The sequence below is a fragment of the Coregonus clupeaformis genome, chromosome 19 (assembly GCF_020615455.1).
Source record: "Coregonus clupeaformis isolate EN_2021a chromosome 19, ASM2061545v1, whole genome shotgun sequence".
Taxonomy (NCBI): domain Eukaryota; kingdom Metazoa; phylum Chordata; class Actinopteri; order Salmoniformes; family Salmonidae; genus Coregonus; species Coregonus clupeaformis.
The window spans coordinates 18,941,456-18,968,482 of record NC_059210.1 but is presented as its reverse complement, the minus strand read 5'-3'; the positions used below and the strand labels follow the sequence as shown (position 1 = coordinate 18,968,482).

At 40.9% G+C, this 27,027-nt stretch overlaps 1 protein-coding gene across 2 annotated transcripts in view; it reads left to right on the top strand.

The window, feature by feature from the left end:
- The window catches only part of cpt1ab (carnitine palmitoyltransferase 1Ab (liver)), a 64,718-nt gene that overhangs the window by 15,130 nt on the left and 22,561 nt on the right, over positions 1–27,027 (top strand). The window contains exons 3-9 of one of the 2 annotated variants that reach the window (XM_041837629.2): positions 2,600–2,742; positions 5,650–5,821; positions 7,226–7,327; positions 8,428–8,565; positions 8,854–8,931; positions 15,089–15,196; positions 18,331–18,415. In XM_041837629.2, coding sequence (XP_041693563.2) covers positions 2,600–2,742; positions 5,650–5,821; positions 7,226–7,327; positions 8,428–8,565; positions 8,854–8,931; positions 15,089–15,196; positions 18,331–18,415 — 826 coding nt within the window. Of the gene's footprint in view, positions 1–2,599; positions 2,743–5,649; positions 5,822–7,225; positions 7,328–8,427; positions 8,566–8,853; positions 8,932–15,088; positions 15,197–17,590; positions 17,679–18,330; positions 18,416–27,027 lie in introns of both variants that reach the window. The other variant, XM_041837628.2, reaches the window with a different exon arrangement.

The following is a 27,027-nucleotide window of genomic DNA, read 5'->3' as shown; positions in this document are numbered from 1 at the left end:
ATCTTATGAAGTAATCACAGTGCTAGTATGATTCAAAAAAAAATATATATATATATATAATCATCAAACATGTCCAAGCAGCAATGCATGACACAATATATTTTGATGTGCAACCTAAACTAGTGATTGTCATGAATATTGGGTTGACAATTAGTATTTTGTTGCTATATTTTACTCTCAAAATATGACCCATGAATTTCAGAGATATTTTGTTCAGTAGAGATATATATATTTTTTGTGTATTGATATCACATAGGCTAATTTGGGGCTAATTCACCATCTGAGGAAGTGGAAACTTAAAACGCATTAGCTAGATTGCTAAATATAATATGCTACTAGCTAGCAATGTAATTGATTCATTTAACAGTAAATGTAATGTCCTAAAAAACTTGGCAGAACACCACCCAATGATGTCTATATAGGCCTATGCAATCACCGCGAATTGCAGATGCGCGCTTCCCGCGCTCCGTATATCTCAAAGCCATAAGCTACCACTTCGGTTTAAAATGGTGCTAAAACACTCAATATTGAGTGTTGAGAAGAAAATGTAATCTATGGTAACTTTGATAATTGATACTTGAATAACACAAAATAAATTGACCATGAGTTTCCAGTGAATAGACCATATCGTTTAAGAGAAAATAGACTCATTCATGAAAAAAGCATCTAATCAACAATGGCATTATTTTAAATTAACTCTGCAACTCTTCCAACTATTGACATTTTTCACAACTGCCACTAGTTTGGCGCTAAAACATTTACAACAAAGAAACAGTAAAAAAAATATATAAAGGATATTTCATGATGAAATCCTCATACTGTATTAAACGCCAATGGTATTCACTAAGTTGATGGTTTATAATTATTTGATCATTTTATATATTTTACATGTGATAAGGCCACACAGAGGGCAAGAGATAATTACAGACACCTGTGATAATCTGAAGTACCCAAAAGGGCCACTAGATGTCTTCTGATAAATTACATAAAATACTTGAAAGTTACCAAAATTCTGGTAGTTTACTGGTAAAATTCAAAAGTTTCCAGTAATATACCCTCCCTTTGCAACCCTAGGCTTACCTGTTCCTGAAAAAACTCATTTCTGGGGGGAAACAGATAAACCTAAGGACTTTTTGCCGAATAAGTCCGCATTCTAGGAGGCCATTGCATTCAATATTGGGGAAAGGGGATACCTAGTCAGTTGCACAAATGAATGCATTCAACCAAAATGTGTCTTCCACATTTAACCCAACCCCTCTGAATCTGAGAGGTGCGGGAGGGCTGCCTTAATCAACGTCCACGTCATCAGTGCCAAGGGAGACGTTTTTGGGGGTTAACTGCCTTGCTCAAGGGCAGAACAGCAGATCTTTCCACCTTGCTGGCTCGGGAATTCGAACCAGCGTCCTTTCGGTTGCTGGCCCAACGCTCCTAATCACTTGGCTACCTGCGAGAGGAAGTGAGAGTGGCTCGCTTGCCAGTGAAACAGGCAAAGAGACAGGGCAGACACTTTCATTGCAAGAATCTGGATATTGCACTTAATAGTTTGCTCAAATCACGGTTTTACCCGCTCAAAAAATAGAACGTTTTGAGTGAAGTGATTAGCTAAAATGTGTGGATGTAAATTCACTGTTTGCTGCCCCTTAGTTTGATCTTTATTAGTTTGAGATACAACAATAGTTATCTTTGTCAAGTTACTACTGAACCCATATGACCCACACATAAGCACATGTCAGTGTTAGTGACTGTTCCCATTCTATACAGTATGCGTGCGTTTCACCTTATCTGTTTGCAAAGCACACTCTTGTATCAGAACTCAGGATAAGACCCAGATGCAGACAGCTAGAATCACAGATGTTTATTGACCAAACAGGGGGCAGGCAAAAGACAGGTCAGGGGCAGGCAGAGGTCCGTAATCCAGGGCAGAGTCAGTAAGGTACAGAACGGCAGGCAGGCTCGGGGTCAGGGCAGGCAGGTTCGTAATTGGGTCAGAGTCAGGCAGGTACAGAACGGCAGGCAGGCTCGGGGTCAGGGCAGGCAGAATGGTCAGAACCGGGGAAGCTAGGAAACAGAACTTGAGAAAACAGGAAGACGGGAAAGCACGCTGGTAAGACCTGAAAAGACAAGACGAACTGGCAACAGACAAACAGAGAACACAGGTATAAATGCACAGGGGATAATGGGGAAGATGGGCGACACCTGGAGGGGGGTGGAGACAAGCACAAAGACAGGTGAAACCGATAAGGGTGTGACACTCTTGAGTCATTAAAAACCCACTCTCTACATAGCAGCCTACAACGTTTGCTGTGTAATGTTGAATGTGAAAGTGCTGAATTGTATTTATGTGGCCCATTTTTACCTAGCCTGGTCCCAGATCTGTTTGCCAAACCTCATGCCAACAACAACCATAGTAGTTGACTACATACAGCACAAACAGATCTGGGACAAGGCTTCTTTTCACCAGGATATGCTTATACAGTAGTTCCCTCGGACCCCAATGTAAATGTGATCTTATTGCCAATTAAATGGGTTGTTGTAATGCTCATTGTTCTCCCCAACCGTAATGCCCTTTTAATCCTGCATATATTCCTTCCCTCCATAGAACGGGGTCATGACTGGCGTGTACCCAGGCAGCCCATCTGGGTTTTTGGTGGTGGTGGTGAGTTACATGTCGGGCACTAAATATGCCCAGCTAGACCCCTCCCTGGGACTCATCACCAAACTGGGCACCCACATACCCATCAGGTAATTATAATATAATATAATATTCCATTTAGCAGACACTTTTATCCAAAGCGACTTACAGTCAATGGTAGTAGTAGGGCACTGCCATCTAATAATAACCCTGTCCACCAGGTCTGTTTACAAGGACAGATGTCTTTGGGTAACACTTTCTAAACCACCCCAGCGGTCAAAACTGGGTGAAATGATGTTGTTACAACCAGAAACTAGTTCAAATGACGTTATTATGATGTAATTTCAACAATTTTTGCCCGCTGGGACAATGAACTCTATGAACCACCTATGTGTTATTATGCATTAAGTATGCATTAATAAATGTGTTTATTCATTTCTATGCACTGTTCAAGAAACACTAGTATAAATGCATTATACACAGGTTGTTGAAGGAAGTGGAACCCCTTGGTTTATAAGGTGTCTACAGGGCTTAAACCATATTTTCAATGGATCCATGTACAGCAGGGTTGTCAAACTCATTCCATGGAGGGCCTAGTGTCTGCTGGTTTTTGGTTTTTCCTTTCAATTAAGACCTAGACAACCGGTTGAGGGGAGTTCCTTATTAATTAGTGACCTTAATCAATCAAGTACAAGGGAGGAGTGAAAATACCCGCAGACACTCGGCCCTCCATGGAATGAGTTGGACACGTGATATACAGTAACTGTGTTGCAAGCAGTAGATTTAAATCAGAGAGGGAGGTCACTCAGGGCTCCCTCCACCTGCTCTTCATGCCATTACCTAAACTGACATGGATTAACAGGCACATTCATTCTGGAATGGTTCTCTGGAAAGCTTTGGAATGGGTTGGAAGTCTTTTCCGAACAACCCTGGTATTTAGAGTGCAGGTTTTTACATTTTAATCCAGCATTATGGCTCTGATGGCTCAGTTGGTTGAAACATGGTACTTAGAACACTACATTTGTGTGTTTGATTCCCACATGGGCCACATACTGAATATATACTAACACACACACACAATTTAACAAATAAACTAATCATCAAGAAACAGGTGTGTTAGTTAGTGCTGAACTAGCCCAAAATCTATCCAGGAGTATGGTTGGGGACCATTGTGTCAGAGAGATATTCACCTGTCTCACCATTTTCACAACCAAGAGGGCATGTACTCACCCAGTTCCCCTCTTTGTGACATCACCCTAGTGTCAGAGTTGAGTCCAGTGGTCCAGAAATATTGTAAAACCACCGATATGGTTCACCCATAGATTTGACATACATAGTCACACACTGAACATGTATTCCTTCAGGCCCTAATATTTGTGTTTGCATAACATTGTGCTAGTGTTGTCACAGTACAGTATCACAATACTCGATTTTCCATGACAAAAAAAGAAAACAAGAAGCAGATTGAACTCTATGGTCCTTTGAGAACCTGTTTTATACCAAATATTTTGTGCTATAGCTTAGAAAGTAAACAAATCAATTTGGGTGACAGCATAAGGCTGTTAGTTTTCAACATTAGGACTGTTTTGCTTCAATCCGCTTCATTTTTTGTTTCCTTGCCGTGATATAAATACCGTGATACTCAGTGTCATCTATTTTGACAACATTACATTGTGCATTTTTTTTTTCAACGCTTGCATGTATGTGGCTTGCTGCTCTTGTTCTGATCAATATTATCATATATTATCTATAAGATGGTTAGCCTCCTTAAAGATAGGTCTATAGGGCAGCATTGAGATAAGTTGTGCATAGCGCAAGCTTTTGTTGAGACAAAATTCCATGTAGACATTGTCTTGTTATAATGCATATAATAACAATTCACACTGTACATGGGCCCATGGTGCGCCCATTGTTATAGATTCCGTGGAAATGTTTTCTGGTTTAGCACTGGTTGGTATTTTGATTGATTGCAGTGAATTTCATTTTATTGTGTATAACCAACCGCCTATTGTAAAACTTCAAAGGATTTAGCAGGTCATCTAGATATTCTGTGTACCAAAATCTCCCTCCAACTCCTTATCAACAACAGTTACCCCATAAAACTCCTAGCTGTTATAGGGAAGCAAAAACTCAAGCATAATTTATCCCACTACAGATAAAATGTATCATCTTCATCAATCATATTTTTAAAATGAGGTTTTGAGTCTGCCAGGTTTTTAACATGATCATTTTTAGGTTGTTTCATAGCCTACATATTGCCTGATGTTGTCATGTCTGCAGGTACATGTTTATTTTGACCATCAATTCAAATACACACTTAGCAATGCCCTCCAACCAATGGATGTTAAGGGTTCCACGTCCAGGTTCCATTACCCCTCTTCCTGAATCCCTGTGTCCTTGTCACGTGCAGAGGACAACTTATCACATGCATTAGTGCTTTGATATTGGACTATCTCTCTCGCTCTCTCGCTCTCTCTCTCTCTCTCTTTCTCTCGCTCTCTCTCTCTCTCTCTCTCTCTCTCTCTCTCTCTCTCTCTCTCTCGCTCGCGCTCTCGCTCTCTTTCTCCTTCTCTCTTTTACTCACTTTCTCTTTCTCTCTCTCTTTAGTGGGTATACAGGGTCGTGTTCATTAGAATTCACGTAGCAAAACGTTTTGCAGCGGAAAACAAAAATGAGTGTTTCTTATTGGACAACTCTTATTGGAGTGCCTCCCTGTTTCACTATGTTTCTGACCATTTTCTTCCGTTTCATGCCTACTGAACACGGCCCTGGTTGTACAGAACCAGTATCCCTGTCAGGCAGTTTCTGACCCTGTCTCAATTCAATATAATTCAATTCAAAGGGCTTTATTGGTATGGAAAATGTTACCACATACATTGCAAAAGCAAGCATATAGAAACATTAAATCAGTGGTGACGGAAATACATAATAAGAAAAATAATACTCAATGAACAATAGTGATTAACAGGACAACACAGTAATGATGTCTCTTTCTCTCTCTCTCTCTCCCTGTGCAGTCCGTACATGTTGGAAGACAGCCAGCGGGTGGTGGGTGGGGTGCTGGTGGGCACGGGCCTGTGGGTCACCATCATCTTCATCATGAGGAACGCCCTTAAGTGCCTGCTGTCGTGGCACGGCTGGATGTACAACCGCCACGGATCTGTCTCCTGGGGCACGCAACTCTGGATAGTGAGTTCAGAACTACGCTAGGCACATAATTCTTACTTGTTGAGGTGTTTCATAACAATAAGTCTAGTTACGTTTGAGTCAGGTGTAGATACCTTAGATACCAAATAAATACAAGGTTTATAGTAACATCTACCTTCACTATGTTCCATTTTATCCCATCTCTGTGCAGTAAACCTTTGTTACAATGTTGACATTCCTTCTAAATCTTAGTTGTTTTGATTCTTGAGAACTAGGAAGGTTTGCTGTTAGAATAGATCACATCAAGAACCCAACTAGCTTCTGCTGTTTTAAAATCGGCACTTTGCCACTTTTTTTTTGTTGGTGTATTTTACCCTCTTTTTCTCCCCAATTTCGATCTTGTCTCATCACTGCAACTCCCCAACGGGCTCGGGAGAGGCGAAGGTCGAGTCATGTGTCCTCCGAAACAATGACCCGCCAAACCGCGCTTCTTAACACCCGCCCGCTTAACCCAGAAGCCAGCTGCACCAATGTGTCGGAGGAAACACTGTTCAACTGACAACCAAAGTCTGCCTGCAGGCGCCCGGCCTGCCACAAGGAGTCGCTAGAGCGCAATGAGCCAAGTAAAGCCCCACCGGCCAAACCCTCCCCTAACCTGGGCCAATTGTGCGTCGCCCTTTGGGATTCCCGGTCACGGCCGGTTGTGACACAGCCTGGGATCGAACCCGGGTCTGTTGTGACGCCTCAAGTACTGCGATGCAGTGCCTTAGACCGCTGCGCCACTCGGGAGACCGCTTCGCCACTTTTTAACCTCATATTAATTATCTCTAGCACCATAAGTATCTACATATGAATATGAGCTTATAAAGTGGTGAAGTGCCCCTTTATTTACTAGCTTGTCTTCACACACTTCTGAGTATGTACTTTCTATGCGGTCCAAACACACCGTTTAACCTTTCTTTTCTTCTCCTGTAGCTAAATGTGTTCTAACGTGCATTGGTGTTAGTCTCAACAGTCTAACATCAAACCACACATGCCTAGAGATGCAATGTAACGTTTTCTGCTAGAGCAGTAGTAAAGAGCCAATCCATAATAAATAAAAAAAACGGCAGCCCTGGAACTTGGTTTGCTATAAAACAAAGAGTGATGAGGCTGGAGAAATGTAACCGCTCTCAAATTCATTAGTATAGCCTTTGAATTCATTAGTATATAGCCTTTGAATTCATTAGTATATAGCCCTTTAATCATTTTTAAATGATAGAAAATGGCTGTAAAGATCACAAATTATGCCTTTAAAACCACTATTTTCTTGTAGATTGTTCTTGTGCACTTTGCCTTACATACAGTATCCAGGTTGGGAGGTAAATCACGAAGGTTAATTTTACTCTTCCCCCTCCACTCCTTTCACCCCTCCTCTCTTCTGCTCTGCTATGCTGTCGTTCACAGTTATTTGTCAAGTTGTTCTCTGGCAGGAAGCCAATGCTGTACAGCTTCCAGAGTTCGCTGCCAAGGCTGCCCGTCCCCCCGGTCAAGGACACCTGCAGAAGGGTGAGTTCATCCTATGATGATTTCATATCCTCTGATATCATATCCTGCGATGTCATATCAGTTGCTTAGATTACTGGCCTCTCTGAGGACACCACCACAGTCCATTCAGAGGAGTTGCTGTTACTCTGAAGCTAAATTGATAGTCAGATATTTTGGGAAAATTGTTAATCACAGATTCACATAAATGAAAGGAATTTCCATCAAGTAATCTGTAATCATAGGCTGACACCTCAGAGGTCTCAATAAGATTCTCTCTTTGCATCTCAGTCAATATGTAATAAAGCGCCACTTACCTTTGAAAGGATAGTTCACTCAATAACAATCCTTTAGTATTTTCTTCATTAGTCCACTGTTAATTCAATTCCTTTGTTTTGTTGTTTGTCAGCAGTCACGTTTTCAAGATAGACCACTTTCAGTATAGGGTTGATGATGTGTTTTGCATATGATGCAAATTTGATTTTGGGATTGTATTACCAGTGGACTAATGAACAAAATACTAAAAATATAGTTTTTTGAGTGAACTATCCCTTTAAAACATCCACCCCAAGCCCCCAGTCACAGCTGACCAGACTCCAACGATGGGTTATTGGCTTTACAAGCAAATGCAATGATTATGGCCCGTTATGGGGATGATACTTGACACTAGGTTTAGGTTACACAAAAAGGCGGTTGTGGAAAAAGGAGAGGAAAAGAGCCTTTGCATCCAGCCGTCGTTCCCTTCTCTTCCTGGTTGAATGCATTCAGTTGTGCAACTGACTAGGTATCCCCTTCCTTTCCCTTTCCTGAGACCGTGTTGCCCCAGGAAGTAATTGTTTAACTGGCAACCATACCACCCTCCTCCTTCGTCCGCATCACCCCCCCGCACTGTGTGTTATTTACATAGAACTCTACAACCCCTCTTTGTTCATCCCCTTACATGTGTATTGTAAAATGTGGTACACAAATACAATGTGGTTTAAATTAGTATTTTTTTTAACAATATATTTATTGTCATATTTCAATTTCAAAAAACAACAGAAAACATAATAATAATGACGTGGTTGAGTTTAAATATTGCACCCTAACCTTATCTCCTTCCTTTCTCTGTGTGTGTCCTCCAGTACTTGGAGTCAGCTCGTCCATTGATGGATGACGAGCAGTATGTGAGGATGGAGGGTCTGGCCAAGGAATTTGAGAAGAACCTGGGCCCAAGACTACAGTGGTACCTCAAGCTCAAGTCCTGGTGGGCCTCCAACTATGTGAGTCTGTCTGCACCTCCTTGTTTGATATATGGGTTATATACATTCTAATGCTGTTTAATGTAGGTTCATGACTCACTGAATAATCTATATTAAGAATATATAGAATATTCTTTAGCCTAGCGCAGGCTGTAATCATCATGACACAGGGCTTTATTTCTTTCTTTCCCCCTTTTTCATATTTCATCTCTCTCTTTATGTCTCTCTCTATCTCTCTCTCTCACTCTCTCCCTCTTTCTCTCTCTGTCTGTCTTTGTCTCTCTCTCTCTTTCGTTCTCTCTCTCTCAGGTCAGTGATTGGTGGGAAGAGTACATCTACCTTCGGGGTCGTGGGCCCATCATGGTCAACAGTAACTACTACGCCATGGTAAGACATCTCTCACCTAGCAGTGGGTTGTGTGAGATTCCCTTCCAAAAGTGTTGTTAAGGGTGAATTTACCCAAGTAAATGTGTGTATTGACTATATTGAACATGTCTGAATGTGAGTATGCTGTAACTCTGTACTGTAGTTGTGAGTATAGACAGACACGACAGAGCTGTAGGTATTTGTATGGAGCCTTGTCCACTGTTCTATATCTGTTGTGCATAACGTTTCACATGCTCATCACAAGGCAGTCTCTGTCTTATGCAATGTAATGGATGAATGGTTTGTGCCTCTCGAGTTCCCGTCTCCAGATTGTTGCCCTAACCTAACCTTTTTCACAGGGCCGTGCCTATGTTCGTTCTTAGATCTGTTGTAAAGCATTTTTTTGTTATACGTTTAGTCATTTTTAATATATTATTTTGCCATTCTTTAGTATTTTTTGGTTATTCACTTGGTATTCTCCCCAAACATAAGCTCTATCACTGAGCTTAGAGACATTTCCAATGTGTTTGTTGTTTTGATTACTGTGTCTGAGGAAGAGATTAACTGATGGACTGCGGCTAGGTTAGGGTGTTCAGACGTCTGTCTATTATTTGATTAGCATGTCTGAACTCTATTCCAGTGGGCAACTGTAAACAAGATTATGTCCCGTAAGTCTGCCGCAAACTTTGACCCAATAACTGATCTAACACGTATGCTTAAAGGGATTCCTCATCTAAATTACAATGTTTTATGTTATGGTTCCAGATTTCATGGGCTAGGAGAGATTGTGATCCATACTCCCCTGGTTTGTATACATAGTGCCACAGCCACTATTCATAGTGTTGATGACAAAAAAACAAACAGTTCAGTAAGCATGAAAATGAAGAAACAGGGAGAGACTATCTGGACTTGTTCAGTAAAAAATGCTAATTTTCTTTTTCCGTTGCACAACGCTTTAAAATGTTTTGCTATGGTGTGCCTTAATGAACACAACCCAGGTAGCGCAGTCTTATATTCATGCACAAATCAGCTCAATGTAAAGGTGGCAGTGGCTAAAAAGTGTGGATTGTAGTCTCTCATGGCCCATATATTTCTTTATAGAGAACCATTTTATTTTAATTTTTTTCCTTTATTTAACCAGAGAACTCACATTGAGATTTACATCTTTTTTTTCAAGTGAGCCCTGGCCAAGAAAGCAGCATACATATATATACTGAACCAAAATATAATACTGAACCAAAATATAATACTGAACCAAAATATAAACGCAAGATGTAAAGTGTTGGTCCCATGTTTCATGAGCTGAAAGACCCAGAAATGTTCCATACGCACAAAAAGCTTATTTCTCTCAAATGTTGTGACAAAATTGTTTACATCCCTGTTAGTGAGCATTTCTTCTTTACCACGATAATCCATCCACCTGACAGGTGTGGCATATCAAGAAGCTGATTAAACTTTACAAAGGTGCACCTTGTGCTGGGGACAATAAAAGGCCACTCTAAAATGTGCAGTTTTGTCTCACAACACAATGCCACAGATGTCTAAAGTTTTGAGGGAGTGTGCAATTGGCATGCTGACTGCAGGAATGTCCACCAGAGCTGTTGCCAGATAATTTAATGTTAATTTCTCTACTATAAGCCGCCTCCAACGTCATTTTAGAGAATTTGGCAGTACGTCGAACCGGCCTCACAACCGCAGACCACGTGTAACCACGCCAGACCAGGAATTCCACATCCGGCTTCTTGACCTCGTTTGCGGACAGCTGACGAAACTGGGTTTGCACAACCGAAGAATTTCTTCAAAAACTGTCAGAAACCGTCTCAGGGAAGCTCAACTGCGTGCTCGTCATCCTCACCAGGGTCTTGACCTGACTGGTGTTCAGCGTCTTAACCGACTTCAGTGTGCAAATGTTCACCTTTGATGGTCACTGGCACGCTGGAGAAATGTGCTCTTCACGGATGAATCCCAGTTTCAACTGTATGGCGTCGTGTGGGCGAGCGGTTTGCTGATGTCAACATTGTGAACGGAGTGCCCCATGGTGGCGGTGGGGTTAAGGTATGGGCAGCCATAAGCTACGGACAACGAACACAATTGCATTTAATCTATAGCAATTTGAATGCACAGAGATACCGTGATGAGATCCTGAGGTCCATTGTCGTGCCATTCATCCTCCGCCATCCCCTCATGTTTCAGCATGATAATGCACGGCCCCATGTTGCAAGGATCTGTACACAATTCCTGGAAGCGGAAAATGTCCCAGTTCTTCCATAGCCTGCATACACCCATTGAGCATGTTTGGGATGCTCTGGATCGACGTTTACGACAGCGTGTTCTAGTTTCTGCCAATATCCAGCAACTTCGCACAGCCATTGAAGAGGAGTGGGACAAGGTTCCACAGGCCACAATCAACAGCCTGATAAACTCAATGCGAAGGTGATTTGTCGCGCTGCATGTGGCAAATGGTGGTCACACCAGATACTGACTTGTTTTCTGATCCACGCACCTACTTTTTTTTTAAAGGTATCTGTGACCAACAGATGCATATCTGTATTCCCAGTGATGTGAAATCCATAGATTAGGGCCTAATTAATTTATTTCAATTGACTGATTTCCTTATATGAACTGTAACTCAGTAAAATCTTTGAAATTGCTGCATGTTGGGTTTATATTTTTGTTCAGTGTAGTTACATGAGACACAACACTACATAAAACATAAAAATGGATAGAAGTTAAAACAGTGCAAGTGCATAAGAGAGCTTAAAAGAGCAGGTTTAAAACATGTGCAATCTGTGGTCAGCAGCCCTCATATCTGGGATTTAAAATTATCATTCAGAGTAAATTAATTATTCTGAGTGTTCCAAGAATGTGGCAGCAAAGCTCAAAGCACTCTTACAACACTCACTTCTTGTATTGGGAACGTTATATAAAATACAGCTCTGTGATCTCATACTGTAATGTCCCTGACTCTGTAGGGTGAGTAAAGTGCTTAAATATATTGGCAGCTGCCCTAAAATGGCCTTGTAGCCAAACATGTCCCTTGCAGTTAAGTATTTTTTAAAATATTTTATTTAACCTTTATTTAACCTTTATTTGAGGGCCTAGCAAGAGGCAAAAGGCCTCCTTTGAGGATGGGGGATAAAAAAACACACAAAAAACAATGTAAGACAAAACGGACAACACAGACAGAAAACACTGGCAACAGCACAAATACAAGAGCAAACAAACAGTGGATATGTATATGTGTGAGCAGGCATGTGTGTGAAGTAAAACAACATGCTTCCTTACATAAGGCAACGCAAACTAGTGACATCGGGTGACAAGTAGAAACAACTATGACCATCCTGCTAACTGATATAAGGTACAGTGATGTGTAAGAGGTCTTTTGTTTGTTACAAATCTTAGTGCAGTGTGGTAAAGTGTGTCTAGTGTGTGCAGGCAAGACCCTGGGGCATTCATAGTCCAACAAAGGAAAAAAAGTGTCTGCAACAAAGTCTTTTCTAGCTTGAAATGAAAAACAAGACTTGTTCCTCAAGAAAAAGCCCAGATGAAAGGAATAATCAACTCAAAAACGATATTTTTGTATTTTTTTCATTAGTAAACTCTCCTTCCAGACTCACATTAAGCATCTCCAATCAAAAGTTAGATCTAGAATCGGCTTCCTATTTCACAACAAAGCCTCCTTCACTCATGCTGCCAAACATGCCCTCGTAAAACTGACTATCCTACCGATCCTTGACTTCGGCGATGTCATTTACAAAATAGCCTCCAACACTCTACTCAGCAAATTGGATGTAGTCTATCACAGTGCCATCCGTTTTGTCACCAAAGCCCCATATACTAACCACCATTGTGACCTGTACGCTCTTGTTGGCTGGCCCTCACTTTATATTCGTCGCCAAACCCACTGGCTCCAGGTCATCTATAAATCACTGCTAGGCAAATCCCTGTCTTATCTTAGCTCACTGGTCACCATAGCAACACCCACCCGTAGTATGCGCTCCAGCAGGTATATCTCACTGGTCATCCCCAAAGCCAACACCTCCTTTGGCCGCCATTCCTTCCAGTTCTCTGCTGCCAATGACTGGAACGAACTGCAAAAATCTCTGAAGCTGGAGACTCTTATCTCCCTCACTAACTTTAAGCGTCAGTTGTCAGAGCAGCTTACCGATCACTGCACCTGTACACAGCCATTCTGAAATTAGCCCACCAAACTACCTCATCCCCATATTGTTATTTATTTTGCTAATTTGCACCCCAGTATCTCTATTTGCACATCATCTTTTGCACATCTATCATTCCAGTGTTAATACGAAATTGTAACTATTTTGCACTATGGCGTATTTATTGCCTTACCTCCATAACTTACTACATTCGCACACACTGTATATATATTTTCTGTTGTATTTTTGACTTTATGTTTTGTTTACCCCATATGTAACTCTGTGTTGTTGTTTTTATCGCACTGCTTTGCTTTATCTTGGCCAGGTCGCAGTTGTAAATGAGAACTTGTTCTCAACTGGCTTACCTGGTTAAATAAAGGTTAAATAAAAAAATTAAAAAAGTCCACTGTTGATGCAGTCTCAAAATGTTTTGCAATGCAGCAGTCAAGTTTTCAAGATATAGGATTTTCTAAAAGCGATGTGTAACTTGCCACATCATCATGATGATGTGTTTTGCATCATAGGTGGCAAGTTTTATCTTGGAAACTTGACTGCTGACATGCAAAACATTTTGGGACTGTATTAAGAGGGGACGAATAAGAAAAATTAAAGAATGATTTGGGGTGAACTATTCCTTTAAGGCTTCTAAGCACTTTATGACGAGGGACTACTTCACCATGGGTACCATAGTGGGGCTCATTATAACCACCTTTCATATTTCCTTGGGAATACATTGCCACTTCAGTCGGCATGGTTATGGGCCTGGGGTTATTAATATCTCCAAAATACAACCCTCTTTTGTGTATAGAGTATGTGCCAAACTGATGAAAACCCAGTAAAACAGGAATGTACTACCTGGACTTGTTCAATAAGAAATAAATGCCACACCTGTCAGGTGGATGGATTATCTTGAAAAAGGAGAAATGCTCAATAACAGGGATGTAAACACATTTCTGCACAAAATTGGAGCGAAATAAGCTTTTTGTGCAGATGGATCATTTCTGGGATATTTTATTTCAGCTCATGAAACATGGGACCAACACTTTACATGTTGCGTTTATATTTTTGATCAGTATATGTATGATAGTAACAACTTGTCTTTCTGATACAATGTAACACGTTTGCTTAATACCTTTTAAGGCTTAAAAATTATACAATTTATGCAGTTAAATTGTAATAAATAAATAAATACATTCCTATGAAATAATAGATCAAATGAATAAATTGGCATAGGGTGGGCAATACACATAGGGCCAATACCATGAGATCATATTGGGACCCAAATGGGCCCAATAAGGGCAGCCGATCCAAATTTTTTGTTTTTTTCAGGTGAAGTAAGGGCTGCCATTTGGCCCACCTTCCTTGTGGCGAATGTGAAGCCGATGAGCAAAGTCGCATCGGCCCAATGTGGGCAGATAATATTTTAGCCTGCTTTGGGCCCACATCGTGCCAATGTGGGCATGTTTGCTGGGTAGTTACTAGGAGTTTAGGCTTGGGCCTTGAGTTAAGTAACTATGTCAAGCGTTTTCTGAAGATTTAGAATGACTGGAACTGAGTTGATTATATTGTGTTAAATTTGATTATATTCCTTCCTTCTCTCTCTTGTTCTCTCTCTTTCGAAACACTCTTTATTTTCTTTCTTTCTTTCTTTCTTTCTTTCTTTCTTTCTTTCTTTCTTTCTTTCTTTCTTTCTTTCTTTCTTTCTTTCTTTCTTTCTTTCTTTCTCTCTCTCTCTCTCTCTCTCTCTCTCTCTCTCTCTCTCTCTCTCTCTCTCTCTCTCTCTCTCTCTCTCTCTCTCTCTCTCTCTCTCTCTCTCTCTCTCTCTCTCTCTCTCTCTCTCTCTCTCTCTCTCTCTCTCTCTCTCTCTCTCTCAATTCAAAATGATTTATATGTTATTCGCATGACAAAAAATACATAACATTGGCATGACAAAAAAAAACATTTGTATTGCCAAAGCAGCAATACACAATAATGTAATAATCGAAATCTCTCTCTCTCTCCTCTCTTCCTCTCTGCAGGACTTTCTCTATGCCTTCCCCTCTCATATTCAGGCGGCGAGGGCGGGCAATGTCATCCATGCCATTATGCTCTACAGGAGGAAACTGGACAGAGCCCAGCTCAAACCAGTGAGTTTTCTTTTCATCCCCTTGTCTGTGTGTGTGATTAGTTCTAAAATGGAGGGCTTTTTTATGTTTCGTCATTCTACTGCTGCCAAGCATGTTTGTAATACATAATGTAGTTGATTATGTAGCCAAGCCACAGCAATTGTTACTGGTGTGAGGTAAATGGCTTTCTGTGAACTTTTCTGCAGTGTGTGACACTGTGCTTTATGCTCGTTCTACTGCATGAACAACAGTGACCAGCACCCATTCCAACCTGAGATCACAGTTGTTTAATGCAGGCCAACTGTATGATATGCTGAAAAAGACTGTTTCACCTCTTGACTCTCTCTCTCTCCTCATCCCGCATGATGCTTCAATGCACGTTCACTTTTCAACACCATACACACACACACACACACATATATATATATATATATATATATATATATATATATATATATACAGTACCAGTCAAAAGTTTGGACACACCTATTCATTCCAGGGTTTTTCTTTAGTTTTACTATTTTCTACATTGTAGAATAATAGTGAAGTCATCAACACTATGAAACAACACATATGGAATCATGTAGTAACCAGAAAAGTGTTAAACAAATCAAAATATATTTGAGATTTGAGATTCTTCAAAGTAGCCACCCTTTGCCTTGATGACAGCTTTGCACACTCTCGGCATTCTGTCTACCAGCTTCATGAGGAATGCTTTTCCAACAGTCTTGAAGGAGTTCCCACATATGCAGAGCACTTGTTGGCTGCTTTTCCTTCACTCTGCGGTCCAACTCATCCCAAACCATCTCAATTGGGTTGAGGTTGTGTGATTGTGGAGAACAGGTCATCTGATGCAGCACTCCATCACTCTCCTTCTTGGTCAAATAGCCCTTACACAGCCTGGAGGTGTGTTTTGGGTCATTGTCCTGTTGAAAAACAAATGATAGTCCCACTAAGTGCAAACCAGATGGGATGGCGTATCGCTGCAGAATGCTGTGGTAGCCATGCTGGTTAAGTGTGCCTTGAATTCTAAATAAATCACTGACAGTGTCACCAGCAAAGCACCCCCATACCATCACACCTCCTACTCCATGCTCCACGGTGGGAACCACACATGCAGAGATCATCCGTTCACCTACTCTGTGTCTCACAAAGACACGGCGGTTGCAGTTGCAAAAACCATCAAGCGCTATGATGAAACAGGCTCTCATGAGGACCGCCACAGGAATGGAAGACTCAGAGTTACCTCTGCTGCAGAGGATAAGTTCATTAGAGTTACCAGCCCAAATAAATGCTTCACAGAGTTCAAGTAACAGACACATCTCAACATCAACTTTTCAGAGGAGACTGTGTGAATCAGGCCTTCATGGTCGAATTGCTGCAAAGAAACCACTACCAAAGGACACCAATAAGAAGAAGAGACTTGCTTGGGTCAAGAAACACGAGCAATAGACATTAGACCGGTGGAAATGTGTCCTTTGGTCTGGAGTCCAAATTGGAGATTTTTGGTTCCAACCGCCGTGTCTTTGTGAGACGCGGTGTGGGTGAACGGATGATCTCCGCATGTGTATTTCCCACCGTAAAGCATGGAGGAGGAGGTGTTATGGTGTGGGGGTGCTTTGCTGGTGACACTGTCTGTGATTTATTTAGAATTCAAGGCATACTTAACCAGCATGGCTACCACAGCATTCTGTAGCGATACGCCATCCCATCTGGTTTGGGCTTAGTGGGACTATCATTTGTTTTTCAACAGGAGAATGACCCAACACACCTCCAGGCTGTTTAAGGGCTATTTTACCAAGAAGGAGAGTGATGGATTGCTGCATTAGATGACCTGGCCTCCAGAATCCCCCGACCTCATCCCAATTGAGATGATTTGGGATGAGTCGGACCTCAGAGTGAAGGAAAAGCAGCCAACAAGTGCTCAGCATATGTGGGAACTCCTTCAAGACTGTTGGAAAAGCATTACAGGTGAAGCTGGTTGACAGAATGCCAAGAGTGTGCAAAGCTGTGATCAAGGCAAAGGGTGGCTATTTGAAGAATCTCAAATATAAAATATATTTTGATTTGTTTAACACTTATTTGGTTACTACATGATTCCATATGTCTTATTTCATAGTTTTGATGTCTTCACTATTATTCTACAATGTAGAAAATAGTAAAACTAAAGAAAAACCCTGGAATTAGTAGGTGTGTCCAAACTTTTGACTGGTACTGTATATATGATATGTGTAGTATGTTTAAATGTGTCAGTGTGCGTTTTTATATATATTCATATATATATATATATATATATATATATATATATATATATATATATATAAATGCACACACACACAAACACACCGGGTAAATGTTTTGTTTCTGTTCTGATGTTCTGTCCCTCCCTCCCACTGTTGGACACTGCCGCATTAGATTTACTTGCTGGCGAACAAGGTTCCTCTGTGCTCTGCCCAGTGGGAGCGCATGTTTAACACCACCCGCATCCCCGGCCAGGAGACAGGTAAGAGGAGGGCACTGACTGCAGCTCTGCCCTCTGCCCTCCGACGCCTGTGGTGACCCACAGTCTGCTGTCGCGATGGCAACAGGCGCAGGAAACAAAACCCCTGACCCCTGTTCTCAGTGTTAAACCAGCACATCCTCCCTGAGTAGAAGGAATTCTTATTGGCTCCTCTCAAAGATGACGATGAAGTGTCACTCATTAATTGGCTCTTATATTTGAAACTGTTTGACCTGAAGTCACTGTAGAAGACAGAAGGTGTCCCATACACATTTGAGCGATGTGATGTAATACTGCTTCATTTCCATACTGGTGAACTAAATTCTAAATTCAGCATTGGCAAAAAAGTATTCCCCCCCGCATGAACACTCCAGATTTGGAGTGGTACTAGGGAATATGTTAGGGTTGACAACAAACTTCTTTGGGTTGTGCTGGTGACACAGATAGTGGGGCCGCTGATTTCTGGACTCCCCGTTCACGCCTTCAAGCCTAGCAGCCCTCCAAAGCCCTTCCTGCTGCCTCATCAGCCCAATCTTCATCCCTCCTTCTCATCATCCTCCTCTCTCATAGGTCCCTCTGTTATCTGTGGGGTTTTCATTTAGTTTAGGAGTGCCATCTCTCTCTGTTTCTTGACTTTCACCCTCTTGCTTTTCAGCTCATGCTCCTAAACACTATTCCCATGTGCTCATCCCAATACGAGCGTATGTTCAACACCAGTCGTGTCCCAGGTGTAGACACAGGTAGAGTCTAAGTGTTGCTGCATCTCCCACTCCCAACACTACTCCTATTCTTACTTCTACTCCTCACATTTTTGCACCTATTAATTTAGATTAATCGGATGCGTAATTAATAATAATTCTGCATGCTACTTTTTTTATTTATATGGGGAAGTCTTCTGTGCATGTTAATAGCTTCCTGGCAGTGTGTGAGTTATGGTGGTAGAATTGTCCCTGCACATTGCGCTATGATTGGTACCTGTAGCCATCACTCATCAGTAATCAGTCAGTACAGGGGCCGTATCCACAAAGCGTCTCAGAACAGGTCATAGGAATCCTGTTAAAACATGTTTTAAGAAGAAGAAAAAAACTCCAAGCGCAGAGTAAGTTTTAGGATGTTGTTAAAGGATATGTTTAATTTTTTACTAACAAATCTAAATTTTTTATGTAAATGTGATGGGTAGAAGGGTCCAGACACCTTTTTTGTGATTTCACTTACCCCAAACGGCAATCACTTCCTCATTGAGTAGTAAGGGGCCCCTGAAAAAAGACTCCAAAAACACCCACATTATACAAATTATACGGCAAAGCTCTCAGTATAGCGAAGCAGATCTTTAGATGTTGAACACATGAAATTGCGTCATTCCAAACTTTATCTGTAACGTTATATTCTCTTTTGTGTGACTCGAGCCGTTTCCTCTATCCAGCTGTTCCATTCTCAGTGTAGCCTTCTGCTACAAGTTACTACCAAAATAAAGGAAACACCAACATAAAGTCTCGTAATAGCAGTGGTGTGTATTCATGGATGCCAAGGGAAGCCAGGCTTCCCCAAAAAAATTACCAAGGAAAAAAAAACATACAAAATAATTAATAATTAGTCTCTCTGTGTTTCATACATTTCCTTCAATTCGCAAGAGTCTGAATGAATCTCACCGGAGAAAGCATCCGAGCGAACAAAACATTCTTTAAAAAGTGTCAAGGGAAGCCAGTTTGGATTTGGCTTCACACCAATCACATCAAAAGCCAAACATCGTTGACAGAAAACTTGATTTGTTGCATCTCGTTGTGTCGTTGTCCGCCGGTGGCTAGCAAGCTAGCTAAAATCGTCCCTTTCCTAAATTAGTCATGGATGGAGAGACGGATTTGGACTAGTGGTTTTACTTAATTCTCCGTACTGGCCAATGATTATAACGGAGATTCTGATCCAACCATAAATTCATACATTGTGCCTCTGGCCTGAGAGGATGGTAGTTCAACATGTAGCTAGTTGTAGTAGGCTAATGTTAACTAGCTGGCCTGGTGCATTGTTGCCCATGACAGGAAGTTAGGCTAACGAGCAAACATTTTAGCCAGGTAGCCTAGGACAACAAACGGGCCCGCTTTAAATTATGTTCAGCTTATAAAAGCTTCATAAAGCTTTCATAATGCCTTCATAAGTGTTACAAAGAATGTATAATCATATGTCCTGCTTTATAAAGGGTTCATAAATGTGGCATAACTGTGTGACAATCACCACTGTCAAATGTGACATAACCCAATATGTTGAATATTAAATAAACATGTGCTTTATAAAGGGTAACATGTTGTGCTGAACGATGGCATACGCTATAAAGGGATGTCATGTTAGTCACATTACACCTAATCTCGTTCCCAGACACTTCCGCCCAAATGCGCAGAAGGTTTGGTAGACCAAAGCATCAAACTTGGCCTTCATTAGTTAGGGTTAGGTTTAAAATCACATTTTAAGAAGATAAGTTGTGGAAATGGGCAGGGTTTAGCAATATTTATGACTTTTTGACTGTGTTAAGTAGTGACGATGACAAATACTTTATTCAGTAAGGTCACTCCTATAGAATTATATGGTCACTCCCACTAAGGCCAACATTGAATGGCTGATATCCCAGGCTTACAGTGGGGGAAAAAAGTATTTAGTCAGCCACCAATTGTGCAAGTTCTCCCACTTAAAAAGATGAGAGAGGCCTGTAATTTTCATCATAGGTACACGTCAACTATGACAGACAAAATGAGGAAAAAAAATCCAGAAAATCACATTGTAGGATTTTTAATGAATTTATTTGCAAATGATGGTGGAAAATAAGTATTTGGTCAATAACAAAAGTTTCTCAATACTTTGTTATATACCCTTTGTTGGCAATGACACAGGTCAAACGTTTTCTGTAAGTCTTCACAAGGTTTTCACACACTGTTGCTAGTATTTTGGCCCATTCCTCCATGCAGATCTCCTCTAGAGCAGTGATGTTTTGGGGCTGTCGCTGGGCAACACAGACTTTCAACTCCCTCCAAAGATTTTCTATGGGGTTGAGATCTGGAGACTGGCTAGGCCACTCCAGGACCTTGAAATGCTTCTTACGAAGCCACTCCTTCGTTTCCCGGGCGGTGTGTTTGAGATCATTGTCATGCTGAAAGACCCAGCCACGTTTCATCTTCAATGCCCTTGCTGATGGAAGGAGGTTTTCACTCAAAATCTCACGATACATGGCCCCATTCATTCTTTCCTTTACACGGATCAGTCGTCCTGGTCCCTTTGCAGAAAAACAGCCCCAAAGCTCCACAGTAGTTATGGTGTTCTTTGGATGCAACTCAGCATTCTTTGTCCTCCAAACACGACAAGTTGAGTTTTTACCAAAAAGTTCTATTTTGGTTTCATCTGACCATATGACATTCTCCCAATCCTCTTCTGGATAATCCAAATGCACTCTAGCAAACTTCAGAAGGGCCTGGACATGTACTGGCTTAAGCAGGGGGACACGTCTTGCACTGCAGGATTTGAGTCCCTGGCGGCATAGTGTGTTACTGATGGTAGGCTTTGTTACTTTGGTCCCAGCTCTCTGCAGGACATTCACTAGGTCCCCCCGTGTTGTTCTGGGATTTTTGCTCACCGTTCTTGTGATCATTTTGACCCCACAGGGTGAGATCTTGCGTGGAGCCCCAGATCGAGGGAGATTATCAGTGGTCTTGTATGTCTTCCATTTCCTAATAATTGCTCCCACAGTTGATTTCTTCAAACCAAGCTGCTTACCTACAGACAGAGGAGCCTCTTAAACAAGAAGTTACAGGTCTGTGAGAGCCAGAAATCTTGCTTGTTTGTAGGTGACCAAATACTTATTTTCCACCATAATTTGCAAATAAATTCATTAAAAATCCTACAATGTGATTTTCTGGATTTTTTTTTCTCAATTTGTCTGTCATAGTTGACGTGTACCTATGATGAAAATTACAGGCCTCTCTCATCTTTTTAAGTGGGAGAACTTGCACAATTGGTGGCTGACTAAATACTTTCTTTCCCCACTGTATATGTGCTGTGTGTGCAATAGCCTGGGGACGACGTTACACCAATAAACACTTACCTTGATGAAAGCCCCCAACCTAAAGAAATTAAAAGTGTGTTTCTTCTGGAACCAAATTACATGTTCCTCAGTACACAAACACACACACAACAAAAACGAGCCATACCGCGCGGTGCTGGGCCCAGTCAGGTCTTTGACATATTCACCCACTCCACCGCTGAAAGGTCAGCCAAAAAATGTCTCCAGCATGGGAACAGAAGAGGAATACCTGGTGCGGTAGTCTCAGGTTGGACTACTCCAAATCATCTTGGTTCTGACACACACACACACAAACACAATGTTTAATCCATGCATTTCCTTTTATTTGTACATTTTGTTAAACAATACAAATACATAAAGTTTCAAAAAGTCCAGCAATGCAATTACATTGAACATTACACAGGGCGGTGATTAGTGTAGCTTGTCCCTGAGCTGGTGGATGAATGGTTCTTGCCTGTCTTCCTGCTGGAGGTACTGCATGTTGGTTCCAACCTTAAAAGTAACAACAAAGAAAGTTAGCAGGTCTGTTAGGAAATGTCTTTGTCACACCATCTGGATAAGGGCATTTCTGTGCTGCACCAGAAACTCTAAATGGGAAGATGGGAAACTCCATTCAATTCATATTATTATATTCCTCTTTCATTTACACATCTCATGATGTGACTATGAGACGTGGCTGTATCTAAGGGGATTTGTATTTAGCTGAGCCTGCTACCTAGTAAAATTTTGGCTAGCTAGCAATTGCTATGAAGTCACTGAAATTATTTGAAATAACGATTGAGGTAGCTATAGTATGTAATCTAACTCAACATTTAACTACTACAAACTATTTTAAATTACAATAAAAAAGGTTAACTTACTTGTTTTTTGCTGTCCAGTGGCAGCACAAGTGGGCATTTGATTTGCGAAGTCATCACATGATCAGCGTCTCGTCAGAAAACCTAAAAAAGTAATTCCGGGTCACATAATTTTGGAAATTCAAAATAAAAGTACTCCACGTAATAGTAGAAAAATATCAAAAACCATTCATGATATATAAAAAATAATTGTCGAAACATTAACAATGATTCATATTTGTTCATATTTAAGTGACATTTGGGTTTAAAAACATGTTCCAATTTCAAATAAATGCACTATTCTGGGTGCTGCAGTAACAGTATTGTAGGGAATACTCCGTAGGGTCTGTAGAATGTATATATGTGACCGACCGCCTTGATTCGGTCTTATGTAGCAAAATTTGAAATTGTGTTTTTTACATTGGATAAAAGCAGAGACACAGAGCTACAAAAAGGTATATCATACACTGCATTTGAGGAACAATGGGAAAGTAATTCTGCTTTGAAAATTGATAATCTTGTAATCTCACTTTTGAGAAAATGGCCTTTGAATGTTTTGGTACCTACTGAAGAACTCTTCTTTTTCTACACCCATTCAGCATCGTTCACACCCTCTTAAGCTTTAGCCCCACCCATCTCGTTTCGCTCTCGGAGCATTCAGAGCGCACCCTGGACACTGGCCGATGAGTAGGGTTGATCCGAGCGTTCTGACCTGACAACGGCAGTCAAGCACCCAAGCTAACTGGCTAACATTGGCTAGCTTGCTAGCTACTTCCAGACACAAATGAGAGAACACCCCACTGACCATTTTACTCTCTATAGCTAAGCTGGTTAGGCTGTTTTCATGTTATCTAGAGTGTTGGTGACTGTAACTGTGCTGCTGGCAACAATTTAATTACGCTTTCTTGCCGACGTTTACTTACAGCGGCCATATTCGACGGGTGTTGAGCGTTCGTAAATTCACCAGTTATTCTGCGCTCTGGCATACTCGGATTGAATTTACGAACGCACTTGAAATGGTTACTTGCATAGTGGAGTCTTTTGTTAAGACATGTAGCTAACACATAACATTAGCTAGCGAGCCAGCCAGCTAACGTTAGCTAGCTAACAGTACACTTTAACTTGAAATGAAACCACTTTCTGTCAAAATTAGAAACGTGTAATATCTGAAAATGTAGCTAGCTAGACTATCTTACCCGTGCTCTGAAATCGGAGTAGATAGCCAGAGCGAATTTACCAGCTACGTCTATCAACAGTTGTCGCAGTGACATTCTATTGAAATGGATACTTGCATAGTGGAGTCTTTTGTTAAGACATGTAGCTAGCTAGCCAGCTAAACAATGAACCATAATCCCAACTCATGACGTTACTACCCTGCATGAATCTGCAGGTAGCTAACAAACCAGGTTCAATGTTAGCTAGCTAACATTAGGCTATAACAAGCAAAGCAAATGGGTCTGAGATACGAATATTAAGATCATACAGCTAACGTTAGCTAGCTAGCTAACAGTACACTTTAATTTTAAATGAAACCACTTTCTGTCAAAATTAGAAACGTGTAATATCTGAAAATGTAGCTAGCTAGACTATCTTACCCGTATACATCATGGATGGACGCGTCTCCCTCACAGATGCCATGGTTGCCCTTAGTTTGAAGATGTAATCTGGAGACAGGTGTTTTCTCCATCTCCTTAGCTATCATACTCTAATTCCACTGATTTCAAAACTCGGTCCTCCAGAAAGTAGAGAGCAAAACTTATGCTAGTGGGAAGGTTGCTGTCTTTTTTTGTGGCTAAACCAACTAGGCTTGTAATTTAACAATGTTATTCGTATTTACAGATGGCATACAAGTTTGTTATTAAGACACATTAAGTTTACATGTTCCAGAAGGCATTTCTGCCAAAAAACGCATTTTGATAAAAGACAGAAATGTTACGTTCAAATGGCTCTCCTGTGAAGTAGTGACCCGTGACACACGCCTAGTTTCCTAAAACGAGTCACATATGGTGTCATTTCATGGGGCACTGAATAATACAGAGTGTTGCTGGCCTTTTACTCGGCCCATTCCATTGGCGGCCGAATCGCATCACATGTGCGCTTACTGCACTACAGAAAACCTGCTAATCAAACAACAGTGCAGGGCATGCTCACTGAATTAAAGGGCAGCTACACTAAAAAATTAACGTTTCTTAGAATTTTCCCAGACCTCAAATGTCATCCCCTGATGTGGTTTAGGCATTGTTGTGAAGTCAGAAAATCCCGTTTTGTGTTTTCTTTTCTATAAAAAGAGTGAGAAAAAACATTTGGAAATCCGAAACTGGAAAACAAAACCAAGAAAACAACATTTTGGAGAAAAAAACCCTACCAACTGTTTTTTGCTGTGCAGCATTTTGGGGGAAGTTGAGGTCGAGTCCAGTATGTTTTAGAGTAATATAATATATACAATTTTGCAGACGCTTTTATCCAAAGTGACCTACAGTCATGCGTGAATAAATTTTTACATATGGGTGGTCCCGGGAATCGTTGCAATGCTCTACAAAGATGCATGACAGGGTAATAAATGCTTTGTGAAGCCTCAATTTAATATGATTTATAGGCCTTTATTAAGCGGTGCCAACAAACACTGCAAGTGTGTACTGTATGACAGTCATAGACCGTTTAGGCAACATGAAAGAGGAGGATGGCATTGGCGTTTCTCTTTTTTACTTGCACGCTCGCACACACACGCGCACACACACACACACACTAATAAATCAGTACCATGGACAGCCACATCATATTTAGCTTACGTTGATTGGACTAAATCGTTTTTGGTATCTTTTAGTTGTCACTGTATTAGACTATGCATAGGTGATTAGATGATGTTGAAATGTTGAAGTTGAAATGGTGCCGGAATAGTGGAGGCAGCGCCTGTTTTCTTTGCGATTTGCAGTAAGTCTGTGGTTCTAAATCAATAGTTGTTTAGTAGTCCGAAAATATTGGAAACATTAACTTGCTTGACCATGCTGTAGGTCATGTAACTGTTTGTTACATGCAATATGTTTTGTGGACTTCATGTTTTGTGGACAGATGTTACTCTCTGGTTTTGTGATGAGACAAAGGTGTGGTTGAATTTATTCTGCCACTGTGTCTTTTTATTGTCTCGGTCTTAGGCCTATATATCATGGTGTCAACGCATATGAACTAACAGATTATAGAGCAAATATTGTAATTATCACAACACATACGTTGTAATATGGCTTTTTTTTCCTGGCTTGGCTTCCCCGGTGATTTTACCCATGCACTGCAACTGTGTAATAGAGTGTTGGGCCACCACGAGCCGCCAGAACAGCTTCAATGCGCCTTGGCATAGAATATATAAGTGTCTGGAACCTCCTGTGCAGAAGAACCCCATGCTTTCAATATACTTTGTATCCTTCATTTACTCAAGTGTTTCCTTTATTTTGGCAGTTACCTGTAGAATGTATGGAGAGGTATCGCTCGAGTCACAACAAAATGGAATATAACGTTGCGGATAAAGTTCAGAATGACACAATTTCATGTGCCCTACCTTATTATTCTATGAGCGGCATTGGGTTTAGTGCTAACCGACCGTTATAGAACATCTAAAGACTTGCATCACTATACTGCATCACTATACTTGCCATTTCTAAAAGGACGTATTTGGGTGTTTTTGGAGCCTTTGTTCATGTTTTTCAGGGGCAAATTATAGGGAATAACTAATCGCGATGAGGCATCGCCAGCTGTGAAATCTATTGCCCGCTTCCAACAACCACAGTGAATATGACTGTACATACTGTATACTGTATAATGTTGCAATGGTAAAACATTTGAGATAATATTCGCCTGACACGATCATTTTGCCTAGATCTACTCTTAATTCTTGCCTGATATGTTGGCATGCGTAACATTTTTTTTAACCAATTATGAAGGTTGTTAAAAGCGTGATTTTTATAATATTACCATTATATCAACACACTCGTCACTCCCGTTCAACAACTTTAAATCGCTTTGGCAGAGGAGGCACTTGCTGATAATGTTGCATAAAACGTTTGAAAGGTCTACAGTATCATTTTCATCGAACACAATCAAAGTTAACATGAAACCCTAGATGCCTTCATTTGCCTAATTATTTTACAACGTGATATTGCGCTCCAAATGGATAACTTGAAATAGCATGATGTAGGTTATTTAAATAATCCAAATAAATGCAGGCAATTAACCCCAATTGCACCAAGAGAGCTGGAAAGTGGTGACCCTGGCCTTGACCCCACTCTCCGCGGGTGTCTCAGGGGGAGTTGTGATATGCAAGAAACACATTTCCATTACACACTTGTACAAACAGGACAAATATCAGCACCCACCATTTTTATTTAAACTGTAGGCTACATATGTTGACTTCAAATGATCTTATGAGAAAGTGAATGAAAGTAGATTGATAGATTAATTATTG